This window comes from Leuciscus leuciscus (genome assembly GCF_965113295.1).
Source record: "Leuciscus leuciscus genome assembly, chromosome: 11".
NCBI classification, from domain to species: Eukaryota; Metazoa; Chordata; class Actinopteri; order Cypriniformes; family Leuciscidae; genus Leuciscus; species Leuciscus leuciscus.
Window position 1 is genome coordinate 9,740,525 of NC_138735.1, and position 14,048 is coordinate 9,754,572.

The 14,048-nt window shown below is 37.9% G+C and overlaps 1 protein-coding gene and 1 long non-coding RNA gene across 4 annotated transcripts in view; one reads left to right on the forward strand and one right to left on the reverse strand.

The window, feature by feature from the left end:
- The window catches only part of LOC309509977, a 961,882-nt gene that overhangs the window by 629,314 nt on the left and 318,520 nt on the right, over positions 1 to 14,048 (forward strand). The gene's annotated exons all lie outside the window — the stretch shown is intronic.
- Positions 1 to 14,048, reverse strand: part of dpp6a (dipeptidyl-peptidase 6a) — a 447,069-nt gene that overhangs the window by 50,235 nt on the left and 382,786 nt on the right. For all 3 annotated transcript variants that reach the window (XM_082184974.1, XM_082184975.1, XM_082184973.1), the window contains 2 exons: positions 8,579 to 8,631; positions 7,871 to 7,952 (listed from right to left, as the gene is read on the reverse strand). In XM_082184974.1, the coding sequence (XP_082041100.1) occupies positions 7,871 to 7,952; positions 8,579 to 8,631 (135 nt within the window). The remainder of the gene's footprint in view (positions 1 to 7,870; positions 7,953 to 8,578; positions 8,632 to 14,048) is intronic.

A 14,048-nucleotide genomic window follows, 5' to 3' on the forward strand; every position in this document is an offset into this window, starting at 1 on the left:
TCATGTACTGCACTGAGTGTTAGGGGTGTTGATAACATATCAGACTATTGACAGTGAACTAGCTCAGGAGAAGCATTGATTTGTAATCCCTTCTTAAACACACCACAGTCACTTCAGGCCGCACTGGATGACACACACTGATTTATTCAGGCATGTTTGAGGAACAGTAAACAAAGCAAACTCAGAGTATCTGCGTAAGGGAATATAATTTAAGATTTTTCAATACAAATTTAAAACCAAATATACAGTACAGGCCAAAAGTTTGGAAACATTACTATTTTTAATGTTTTTGAAAGAAGTTTCTTCTGCTCATCAAGCCTGCATTTATTTGATCAAAAATACAGATTTTTTTTTAATATTGTGATATATTATTACAATTTAAAATAATTGTTTTTCAATTTATTATACTTTAAATTATCATTTATTTCTGTGATGCAAAGCTGAATTTTCAGGATCATTACTCCAGTCCATTACATGATCCTTTAGAAATAATTCTAATATGATGATTCATTATCAAAGTTGGAAACAGTTCTGCTGCTTAATATTTTTTCATAACCTGTGATACTTTTTTTTGATACTTTGATGAATAAAAAGTAAAAAGAAAATATGAAATATTTTGTAACAACAATACTGGTTCAATACTGGACCAATTACTGGTCAGTAATTTGGGGTCAGTCATTTTTTTCTTTCTTTTTTTGAAATAAATCAATACTTTTATTCAGCAAGGATGTGTTAAATTGATAAAAAGTGATAGTAAAGAAGATTTATATTATTAGAAAATATGTTTTTATTTTGTATAAATGCAGTTCTTTTTAACCTTTTATTCATCAAATATATTAGGCAGCAGAACTGTTTCCAACACTCATAATAAATCAGAATATTAGAATGATTTCTAAAGGATCATGTGATAGACTGGATGTCACACGTGACACTGAAGACTGGAGTAATGATCCTGAAAATTCAGCTTTGCATCACAGAAATAAATGATAATTGTATTTAAAGTATAATAAATTGAAAAACAATTATTTTAAATTGTAATAATATATCACAATATTACATTTTTTCTTCTTCTGTATTTTTGATCAAATAAATGCAGGCTTGATGAGCAGAAGAAACTTCTTTCAAAAACATAAAAAATAGTAATGTTTCCAAACTTTTGGCATGTACTGTATATCAAAAGGTGTTTTCTGAGTTTCATGCATGTTTAATTGTATTGAATATAGATATCCTTGTAGTGTATTTCAACTTCTTTATACTTCACTTCCTTCTCTTGCCTGCACCTGAAAAATGTCACGTTCATCTAGTAGATTCATTAAAAGGGATAGCAAATATTTTTGAGGGGTATGAAGCACCTGATAAACATGCTCACTTGTGATTCATTGGCTCGGGTGTGGTCTAATAATTAGACATGAATAAAAAATAAATAAAACATTTCTCCACACCTTAGAGGAAGAACACCTGAGAAAAAACCTCCCTCTGTGATCATATATAATCACGTCCTGCAGCGGCCTGATTAAGTGACAAGACTCATTAAACTCAGTGATTTACTCTCGCACAGCAGTTCTAAATGAACATCAGGGGTAAGTTATATATAGTATCAGCTGCTGACTTTTTTATATGATATTGTCTGAATAATGAGAAGCATTTTGTGATTGTGTAGCACTGTATAAATGTTCTGTATAAATAATTATTTACAGACTTGAAAGGGTTTTAGACAATATTTTCCATGTTGTTTCTAGCATGCATTTATGCTGATGGGATGATAGAGTGAGGCCGGTGATGCGATTGCTAATGAGCACCACAATGGCCTTGTGTCTCTCACGGAGGAGCTACAGGAGAATAAACAGGAGAATAAAAGTGACAACAGTGAAGGACGAGAAAGGACCAGGCCTGGACTATTTACGTTGTGATCAGGGAAGGAGTCACAGGATAACTACGTCATTGTGACGACACATGCGTCATCACGACACACCCTTTACGGCATTGGTCCTGCCTTTTGTTCACACTGGAAGCTTTCCGGGCCTGATCCCAGCAATGTTACTAGGTCCCTATCCCAGGATCGATCCCGTGATCAATCCCAGGACGTATTTGTGTTCACACAGAAGGCACTCTAGCAATTCTATGGCAATTTTCTGGGATCAACGCTCTGTGTGAAAGGGGCTTCAGATAAAATTACAAACGCTGGGGCGGTATCCTTTCAAAAGGTACACTTTTCTACCTAAAGAGTGCATATTAGTACCTCAAAGATACATATTGGTACCAAAAGTGTGCATATTAGTAAGCAAATGGTACATGTTAGAACCTTTTTAAAGGGTAGAGTCCGAGTGACATTTTTTTTTTCTGACAGTGTATAATATATAGACGTGTAATATATTGTGTATAGATGGCTTGAAATGAGTTTTACTGTTGGTTCCAAAACACTATAAAGTGGAGCTGTATGGTAGTGTAAAAGAATCATGGTAACTTTAAAAATAATAACAGGGACGCAGTGTGAATATTATAAAAGCAAGCAATCTCCATAAACATCTGTGATTCAAACACATTCCCATTTCATCCATGAAATGTTGCTCCATCGAATGGAAAGAAATGGCTTTCTGATATTGACAATAAAAAACAGAGCAAACACAACTGAAGAAATCATGAAAAACTCTTCTGCCGGGCCAATGAAAATGTGCAGGCCATGAATATATAATGAGCTGGCTTAATTTCCATTCAAGGTGTTCTGAACTGACAGCTCATCTCTACTGAAAAAAGAGATTCTTTTGAGATTCTCAAAACAAGTCTACACATACAGAGAAGAGACGGAGTCTTCACATACAGAATATGGTTTGTGTTTGAGGTAAGCGTTTTATGATGCATATGTTTAAATATGCATGTTGAGATGCATAATGCCAGAGTTCCCTTTTCCCTATCCTTTGTTCCCTTTTCCTGCTTCTAGTTAGTCTCCTAGGTTACTCATTGTTTCATTAGTCATGTCAGCTGTCTTGTTTCTTTGATTAGTTCACTGTTATTTAAGTCCTGTGTTTTGTTCAATTCTTTGTCCGTTCTCTGCCTAGTAATTTTGGTTGTTCTGTTCCGTTTTCTGATCCTGAGATTCTGATCATTTTTGTTAAATTTTGATTTTGTAAATAAAAGACTGTGACTTTTAAATCCTGTAATTTTATTTCATTCTGTTTTAAACAAACCATGACAGAAGAATGGACCTAAAACAATGAATTTAGCAGCAGACCAGATCCTGATCTCGCTGGGTTACCAATCCTTAGAGGCACACACGCGGGCCTTCCTGGACCTACAACATCTAGTCCACTATGACGACACCAGCCTGCGTGTGTTTTCCGGGCAGGCTTGAACGAAGCCCACCAGTACTTTTCCACCCTGGCCCTATCCGTCCTGTTACCTACCCTTTGCCCACCTCCCTCCCTCCACTGTTGGACTGTCTGTTTTAAGGTGAGTAGACACGCCTTTTTGAAGGGGCTGTTATGTCAGGGTTCTATTATGTTATATCTGTTTTTGAGTTTTAATATAAGTTGGTTTTTGCTCTGTTTTCTGTTTCCTTTGTTCCCTTTTCCTGCGTCTAGTTACTCATTGTTTCATTAGTGATGTCAGCTGTGTCTTAATAATAAAAATAATAAGTTTTACTTTTTTATAGCGCCTTTACAGTGCTCAAGGACGCTTTACAATGTCCATGCAACAAGAAAGGGATGACAATGAGGACAAACAATAGAAGTAGGTTTGAGTAACAAGAATACAGAACAGTAAAAGAGTATTATACAGACAGGGCAGCATACAGCAGAATAGAGACAAGCACAACGAAATACAGAACACAACTTAAGAATGATAACATTCGGAAAAGAAGTGAGTTTTAAAGGGATACTCCACTTTAAAATGAAAATTCTGTCATCATATACTCACCCTCATGTTGTTGCAAACCTGTATGAATTTCTTTATTCTGCTGAACAGAAAGGAAGATATTTAGAAGAATGTCAGTAACCAGACAGTTTCTGGTCTCATTGACTTCCATAGTATATATTTTTTCCTACTATGGAAGTCAATGAGAAACTGTCTGGTTACTGACATTCTTCTAAATATCTTCCTTTCTGTTCAGCAGAATAAAGAAATTCATACAGGTTTGCAACAACATGAGGGTGAGTATATGATGACAGAATTTTCATTTTAAAGTGGAGTATCTCTTTAAGTAATTATTTAAATTCAGAAATATTATTAACACAATAAGATAATTCCACAATTTAGGTGCAACAACACTGATTGATCTGCCCCCCATTGAAGAGAGGCAATGCCGAGGGACAACGAGAAGGCCAGAGTCAGATGGTCGTAGTGAGCGAGTTGGGGTGTAGATGAGGAGCAGTGCAAAAAACCAAGCCGTGCAAAGATTTAAAAAGTGAGCAGGAGAATTTTGTATTTAATACGATAAGCCACTGGAAGCCAGTTGAGATCAAACAGAATTGGGGTGATATGAGCAGAACGCTTGGTATGAGTAAGTATTCTAGTAGCAGAGTTTCGAATATTTAGTAATCTGGAAATGGAGCTGGCAGGTAAACCACTAAAAAGGGCATTGCAGTAATCAAGAAGTGATGAGACAAATGCATGGATGACAGTTTCAGCATCTTTGACAGTGTTGAAATTGGGGAATGTGACGCAGGTGAAAGAACGCAGATTTTGTAATAGAGTTAATCTGAGCCTTAAAAAAGAGAGAGGAATCGAAAATAACACCTAGATTTGTAACAGTACTTGATGGTTTGATGTGAATATCAACATTTTCACAGGTGAAATCAGTAGAAATATTGCTAGTGAGTGACGGAGTTCCAGTAAAAATGATCTCAGTTTTGTCCATGTTGAGTTTCAGAAAATGTAAATTAAGCGAATCTTTTATTTCATGCACACAAGCAGAAATGTTGTCGGTAAGGGCAGATAGAGCAGGTGTACAGATAGAGTATAATTGGATGTCATCAGAGTAAAAATGATAAATAAAGCCATGACGGTATAAGATCTGACCCAGAGGTAATATGTAAATTATGAATAATAATGGTCCGAGAACAGAACCCTGGGGGACACCTTGCTTCAGGGGGACAGTAGGTGATCCTGAAAAGCAGAACATTTCTGATTTCAGAAAATCCTGTACTGAAATGTAGAATTGTCGGTCTGTTACAAGTGTAGTTTCAGTACTATTAAGTGGGTGAAAACCAGATTGAAAGGGATCAAAGAGATTATTTTCGACAAGAAAAGACTGAAGCTGGGAGGCAACAGTACTTTACAGTAATTTAGTAAGGAAGGGTAATAATTAGATATAACTGAGGGATCAAGATTGGATTTCTTAAGAACAGGGGTAACTGCAGCAGTTTTAAGTGGCAGAAGTAATGAAGCACAGGCAAGAGATGCATTGATGAAGTCTTGTTTCTTTGATTAGTTAGTAGTCAGTAGTCTGTTATTTAAGCCCTGTGTTTTGTTCAGTTCTTTGTCCGTTCTCGTCCTACAAAGTTTGGTTGTTCTGTTCGCTTTTTTCTGATCCTGTGATTGAGAGTTTTTTGTAAAATTTTGGTTTTGTAAATAAAAGACTTCTACTTGTAAATCCTGCACTTTAATTTCATCCTGCTTCAACCAAACAGTGACAAGTGTAAATTATTCAATGTATTTATTCTCCTTTGATTCTGGAAATCATTTCTCCCTTGACGATGGAAAATGCGACAATTGGAGCGAAGAAGAGACCGTTTAATTCTTACCTTTATAAAAGTTCACTCAGAAAAAACTTGATATTACAGTCAGCAATGTGTATTTTGAAGACGCGCAATGCTAGAGCCAAGTCACGTGCTGCGTTTGTCCAGTCAGTAACAGCAACACCGCAAATATCCAAATAAGGACTCTAACCCGGGGTTTAGGAAAGTGCAGTGTGAAACGGCAGTTTATGAACACCCATGATTAACTGTTAACCCTGGGTATTGTATGATCAGTGTGAAACGTGAATAAATATAACCCAGGATTCCTTTTACCCAGGGTTTAGAATGACCCAGGGTAAACTATTTCAAGTATGAAAAGCCATATATACTAAACAATTTCATAACTATTTTTAGTTTAATTCAATTAAAACAATGGGCTTGAAGCGTTCACGTATTTCTCAATGAGTAGTTTCTTCTTAGTAAGTACTTCTTCTTAGTACTTCTTCAAAGTAATTACTCAAATAAATAGTCAGTAAGTAATACACTTAGAGCAGTGAGTGATTTTCTCTTTTTGGTAAATATTGTTGTTTGATTAATATTCTCACCATAACAGAGAGCAGCAGGTCTATTATGCTGCATTTACACAGTGTAGAGATCTGGTATTTTGACATAAATCTGATTTGTCTTCATACCGCATGTTTACACTCACTGAAGATAAACCAAGTGGGTTTACACCAATACCTCGCCAAGACGAGAAATTACCCAAGTATATCTGAATGTTTACAAATGCATTACCATGATGCATAGCCATTATTCTCAGAGCACACATGCAAATTCGCAACTGAGCGCTTGACTGAAGCTGCCTGTCAGTCACATTTCAAATTGAGTTGGCACTTGTATGACTGATACCAAAGACTTCAGATATACAAAGACGTTATAACTATTAATGGGTGAAAGTGCAATAAGCCTTTTAAATAAAAGAGCCAATAGCTAATCAGTAAAGTCATTGGGTCACTGCCGCTGCCTTTAGAAGCTTTGGTTGGTATAGAAATAGTCAATGTTCTGAGACACACGCTTAGGACTGCAAATGCGCATAAGACTGCAAATGCAGTTTTTTGACAGTTGATGGCAGATTTCATTGGTATTTCAAATATGAAATTTAATTGTAAGCTTGGTGAACAGCTCTGGATAATTTGACTTTGCTGAATCAGTTACCGGCAAGTTCCCTTTCTATATACTGTGAAAAATGTTAATAAATGGGACAATTTCATGTAATTTTACAGTAAATTTTTTTGTTTTTTTGGGAAACGAAAAGAACAAGTCACCTTATAATTTAAAATAAATTGACATTCCCAACATTTGATGGTTTTTAATTGAAATAACTGTTTCCTCTTAGGTTTTTTTCTTATCAGTTATGTACATTAGGGTTTTATCTTAATTTTATTTTGTTAAGATATTATTTACCTAGTATCTAGTATCTACCTCACCTTGTGGAAAAGCTACTTGTGATGAGCTTTGATTCATCCTGTGGTTTTCTCTTTACCACCCTGTGTGTTTTGGTGCAGATTTTAGTGCTTTGGTAGGTTGGTCTATTAACATTATATACGTTAATGGAATGTATGATTTTTAAACAGTGCTAATTTAGTATTATTTATACATTATTACATTTTGTAGTAATATTTAGAATTATATTATACAAATTTCACTTCTCTTTTTAAGTTAAGTTTCATTTGAAGTATTTTTATTGCTTTTGTCATTTTTATTAGTTTTTTTTTATATTACTATTTAGGTTTACTATTACTATTGATTTAATTTAATATTAGTAATATAATTTTCATTTAATTTAATGTTATTTTTTTATTAGTTTTTTCAATTAGTAATTTTAGTGATTCAACATTAACACTTCATTAACTTTATTAACACAATTAACAGTAATCAACACTTATTTCAGTTAGCTGCGAAGACAACATTTCTCATTTTCTTTTTCTTTCATATTTACTGTATATTTTATTTTATTTAAGCTTTATTTCAATTGACAAAAATGCTTTTAATGGTTTTAGGTCTAGTTAGGGATAATAACCCTGCTTTTTAACTGTAAATTTGTCTGTAAAACCTTACATTTTGCTATGGAAAAGTTCTGGCAACCACAGCTTTTTACAGTAAATGAGTTTTTACAGTGTGGGAAATGTCATGTTTACCAGCTGCTGGCCTCGCGGTCCCCATCCTGCATACTGCAGGTGAGCGTTTCGCACTTCTGGAGGGTTTAGGATCCACGTTTCCCTGTGAAAGAGAAGCAAAGACATTACTAATCAACTAGTTGGTGGTGGGATGACAAGTGGACCAGTTGACCATCCTGACCCAGACAAACTGACAGGCAATCAGTCAAACATTCATGCCTTCAGAGGGCTAACAGAGAACACTTCCTCTATGTGGTGCAGTGGAGCGTGTGCCAAAAGATATTGATTTCATCGCAGTGTACTACACAGCCCAACAGCACAGCGAATAAAGCACCACGAGGGAATTCCTGTGGCAGGAAATCTAACAGTGATAGTATATCCCAGTGTGCTGTTAAATCCGGCTGGAGCAGCGGCCCAGCGCTGTGTCAGCATCTGTTCCATCTGACAGAGCTCATAAATATAGATGCTTTATTCTGCTGCTTGTTATAAAGGCGCTGTGCAACGCAGGCCCAAAAATTACAGGTGACACGAGCTGTATGTCTCTGTGCTAATCACAGGACAGATGTGTTGGGATGACCACATGGTAGCAGTATGGAAAGATTCAGTCCTCTGAGTGGCTTTGACACATGAATTGAGCAGCAAAACGCTGCATCGATGTTTTCCTCGGTTGTATAATGACAAATGGATTCTGTAAACTAATGCGACTGTTATATGAGCTCAGCAACTTACGGAGTTTCCAGGCTGCAAATGATGTAGTCCGCAGTGAAGGAGTGCTCGTAAATCTGAGAGTTTGAACAACACAAACACAAACAGAGAGAAATTAAATTGTTGGAGAACAGCACTTACTTGCACTAAAAGCGCCAACAAAGCTCTAGTAGCAATAACATTAGAGAGGCTATGCACCGCAGCAATTTACCACAGTTAAAGGGTGATTTTAGGCAAAACGTAAAGAGGGTAGATTTTTTTTTTTTGCCATAGTACTATCACAGTAACACGCCCCTCGAATGCCGGAACAGCTATGGTGAATGTAAATAACACTAATGTTTGATAAATAATACAACTCGTGGGCTTATGGTTAACGAGTCTGACTGGTAACCCAAAGGTTGCTGGTTTGATTCCAGTACCAGCAGGACATGACTGAGGTTCCCTTGAGCAATGTACTTAACCCCAATTCGCTCTCCGGGTGCCACAGCATAATGGCTGCCCACTGCTCTGAGTGTGTCTCGCTATGCAGTGTGTGTGTGTTCACTACTCACTACTCCTAATGTGTGTGCACATACTTGGCCTTCACATGTCACTTTCAATTAATGGAATTACAGTACAAAAGTAGAATTTCAGTATTCAATATGAATACTGTTTTCCTGTGTAAAACTCCCTGGCGTAAATCACTGGATTTATCAATTAATTAAAACATACCTCAAAAATGCAATGCAGATTTAATGACTTGAATACATTTCTATTGCAAATTTATTTATTTTTTTGAGTTTCTGAAGTCAGACATGTCAGGTTGTTTTTTAACCTTGAAAATACATCAAAAATGTGCTTATTACTTTTTACATTATATTATAAAATAAATAAAATAAATTCCACTAACCATGCTTTAATTTAAAGGGGTGGTAAAACGCCTTTTTTCGAAGGCTTGATTGTGTTTGTGGGGTGCACTGTAACATGTGTTCATGCTTCGTTTTTAAAAATGTGCATTATTTTTCACATATTTAACCATTATTCTACACTGCTCTGTCCCTCCTTGTAAAAACGGTCGGATGATTTCCGCGTTCTATGAAGAAATATTGGGCTTAGTGATGTCAGAAAGCCCTCAGGAATGTCGTGTAGTAGCCTGGTTCTACAAGACTCTCGTACATTTCATTTGTTCAGAGAGTCTGGCCTCTCTCTATTGAGAAACGTTTACTTCCTTGTAGGCGGGTTCGCTGTTAAAGTTCAAAACTATTGGATCTGCCCAGAGTCACTCAGGATCTGCCATAGCCAATCGCTAACGTGTGGTCGTGACGTATGTCATGCGCCGAAACCGGCCGGAAACAACAAGTCCGAATGATCAGAAGATTATGTTTAGAATAAGATGTCTGTCAACGAGAGCTGCAGGTTTTGTTCATCGAATTTAAGTGTTCAAGGAACAATTGTAAATTCTAAATGTATATTTGACACTCAGTCATTTAATGCAGGTCTGTGCAGGGTCACTGTCTCAAAGAGCATGCACAGAGTCCAAATGAAAACAATTCCCCATCGTTAGTACACATTGATGGCCTAAGACACGAAACGAGCGGTTTGTGTGAGAAAACGAACAGTAGCCTATTTATATCGTTTTTACCTCTCTGAGGGCGCGCGCGCATCCTGGTGTGTGACGTGTACGCAGACTGGTGCATAGATATATACACTAGAAGTCGCCTTGTCTACGGCAGTTCATTGGAACGAATGTCTTTAAGGCGACATCTAGTTTACATGTCTATGCCGCTGCGGTCGTTTCGGATCTGCCGCAAATGCTGTGTACAGTGATCACCGTTCAAAATGTCACGGTCATCGTGCACGCCGAGCTGCCCAGCACGAACTCCTAACTTTTCTGCCTCCTTCACTTGGTCCTCCATTAGTGCAACAAGAGGGGAGACGACAACAACTATCGGCTTTGCATCCCTATCGTTCGCCTTAGCTAACTCATTAGTGGAGTGAGCTGGAAAATCTAACTTTTCCCGAACCCCGTGGGGAGGAGGGTCACAACATCATGGCCACCAACAAAACTTAGCAAACATTGTTCTTGCTCCGGCTTTAACTTCTATATATTCGGCAGTTTTGCAACAACGGACCGAATAGCTTTTCTCACGTCTTTCTCCGCTGCCATTACTGAACTCCAACGCAAACTGACGCACTACATCAACGTCATCGTTCTCAGCCACTCCCTCTGTTCGCTGATTGGTCCTACAAAAAATTAGTTTCTGGAAACCTAAGAATATACAGTGGCCCTGTCCCAAATGGCACACTCCGGACTTGTGGACTTCCTCAGAGTCCACACTTTGGTGACGTCATGTAGTGCAGACCTATAGGGCCCTTGGCGCGAGTCCACGAGGGCGCATTGAGAGGTATTTTTGGGACAGACTCGATCGGCATGCCGGAAATAACGGTCTGGTTGTTGTTGGACAGGAGAAATCACATTTTTGCGCTCCGACGTCTTATCTGCATGTCCACTACACAGCCTAATTTTATAGTTCTATATTTTGATATTATGCATATCACCTGGGCATTAGACAATAGATACATCATGCTTATTTAAATGATGTATACAGTTGTACATAATAATACATAATGTTCCATTTGAACTAAGATTACAATTTTAAAACATAATTTAAACATATTTTTTTCCATTTACAGGTTTCAATATTCATACTATGTTTACATATTACTCAGTAAAGCCCTGCCATTCGGTTCTATTTATTTAATGAATCATAATGCGATCGTATTTGAGACATCAACCACTGGTCGATGACCATAATGTTTGTATAAACTGTAGGTAACAACTGGTAAAATGTACATTTAGGTCATACAAACAGTAATATTTTCTTCTCAGCCATGTCAACAATTATCCATGAGTGAAATCTCCTCCCATCTGTTGTCTGATTGGCCTTTCGCAAGGATTCCTGGGTAGTTAAAGTGCGTGGAGCCTGCATCTATGCGGGCTTCGTGGAAGACCGCTTCAAGGGTACAAAGGGGGCGCTGCTGAGCACACTTCAGAGCGGTAAAATGCTGAATGGGACGGCCTACGGACTCGTAGACTCAGCGAGCACGCGCAATTCAAGTCCACGAGACCGAAAGTCCGCATGAAGTGCGCCATTTGGGACAGGGCCACAGTGTCGGTACACGATCCGTTCTACCTGCACGATCCGTTTCACGCATGCGTAGTAGACGCAGTAGAAAACGCACATGCGCAAATGATAATTCTGTTTTGCGACGATTTACGACACTGCACGATCTGTTCCACGTAGTTCTTTCTTCATGTAAGTGGAGATTGTCTAGGCAGAAATGCATATTATTTAAAAAAAAGAAATGCATATTATGTTCCTTATTGTCTTCTGTAAACAACATTGAAGGGATCATTTTCCTCATTTAGATTATATAGATATATTAGCCTATATAGACCCATACCATACTAATAGAAAATTACTCAACTTAAAAGTTAACTAATATTAGCAGCTTTTAATAATAAAAAAACGACACAAACCGTCTTTGACAATACTACTGACCTCAGACCAAAACACGGCAAGTTAAGCCTAATACCATACAGCAGTGAATCGCAAAGGAGAGTAGCCTATGGAGGAAACTGATCATGTATGTTAATGTAACAACTCACAACTCCTTTATTATTTTTGGATTGGCAACCACGTAAACACATCGTAATGCATAGCGTAAGCTACATTTAAAAGCATCAAAATAGACCCGCTGTGAAATGTTAAACACAATACAACGTTACACAAATATGCCGCAAGTTGTGCCATCGCATGCGTGGTTCCGATAGTGTAGGAAAATCGTGACGTTTTCTACTACGTAATTACGCGCATGCGTGTACGGATCGTGCAGGTGGAACGGATCGTGTACCGACATACAGCAGTCCCAGACGTAGTACTGAAGGAAAATGAAATTGAGCGGAAGTGCATAGGAGGGCGCAGCCAGGCTAGTCGTGTAGTCCCTACTGGCCGTTTTTTGTAGTTCTTAGAAATTGATTTCTTAACAGGTTAAAAGCAAATATCTCCCTTTGCTTTAAACTTTGAAAGTTGTAACTTTGCAGATGTTGTTTATGCTCAAACAGCAACATTACACACTAACTAAAGTTAGAAAAGTGAAATCGTGTTTTACCACCCCTTTAAACAATTGTTGAAAATCATATAAATATTCTTCAAAACCATATACAAACCAAAAAATGCAACGGCTAGAGATTTAAATAATTTTTTAAGCTTAAAAAACAAAACAAAAACAGTAAATAACTCTACCACAAAATTAATAAGATGTTTCCTGAATTTAAGTGTGCAACAAGGAATCCTCTCTGTTTTACCTTGAGTATTTTGGTTTGGAGCAGGATTATGGAGGAATGGTTCCTTTGACATTTGATAACATCTTTGACATTTTTTACCACTAAATGACTCTTCCACAAAACATTACATTATCCTCTCTGTAGGCTGCATCTAGGTGCAGTAATAATATAATTCAACTTATGTGTGGTCACAATCAGATTTCAGAGCCTGAACTATCTAATTTAATAAAACGCTAATCCACCGTTGTTAAAGAAGGCAGGAGCGCTGTTGCTTCTCTCTGAGGACAGTGTCAACATCTGTCTGTGAGCCAGAGGGCTGACCACAGCATATGCTCAGCACTGACGTGAGCTTGACACGTGTGCTGTAGCAGAGCTGTTAATACTGTCAAAGATTAACATTCAACACCTGTACTCGCCATCACCCTATGTCTTACAGATGCTGAGAGATGGAGAGCTGCTTTGTGAAGGGGGCGTTATGAATGTGAGTGTGTGTGTGTATGTGTGTGTGCGTGCGTAGGCAATGACAGCTGGGGGACGAGGTTGTCATCCATCAAGCTGATGTTGAGACGGGCACTGAATAACAAACTAGAGGCAGCGCTCACACTCTTTCCTTTAGCTCACTCTTTCTTGTCATGTGTGTGTGAAGTGCTCTGGTGTCACTGTCCCAGTGCTATGACACCTTCTCCTCCGTCTCTTCAGCTCTGTAACAACAGCTGCCCTGATCAAACTAACTCATCACCTGCTGCTCAGACCTTCAGTGGTTGTGCTTTCACCATTTGTTTTCACACTAAAGCTTTAGGTGGAAAACCAAGTCTGCATGAAAGCAGTCTGGTTAGTTGTGGAAGATGTTCAGGTGTGCAGCAAGGCAAGGAATCTTCTGTGTGTTAAGGCCCGATATACTTCAAGCAAAATTGTGATGTAATTTCGAACAAAATCAGGACAAAACGAAGTTTGTTTGGGAGTTCAAAACAGCTTGGCAATAAAACTGTCCGGAAAAGTTTGCTCTGGCTGAACAAACACCTTCAAACTACCATTGGTCCTTGGTGATGACGTAACGAAGTGGGTGTGGTTCCGAGACTCCGCCTTCTTTGACATGAAAATCCTCTCCGGTTCATTTCTTCTGTTCTGTCCGTCAAGGTCAGACGAGTAAAAACATGAACTGGAGAA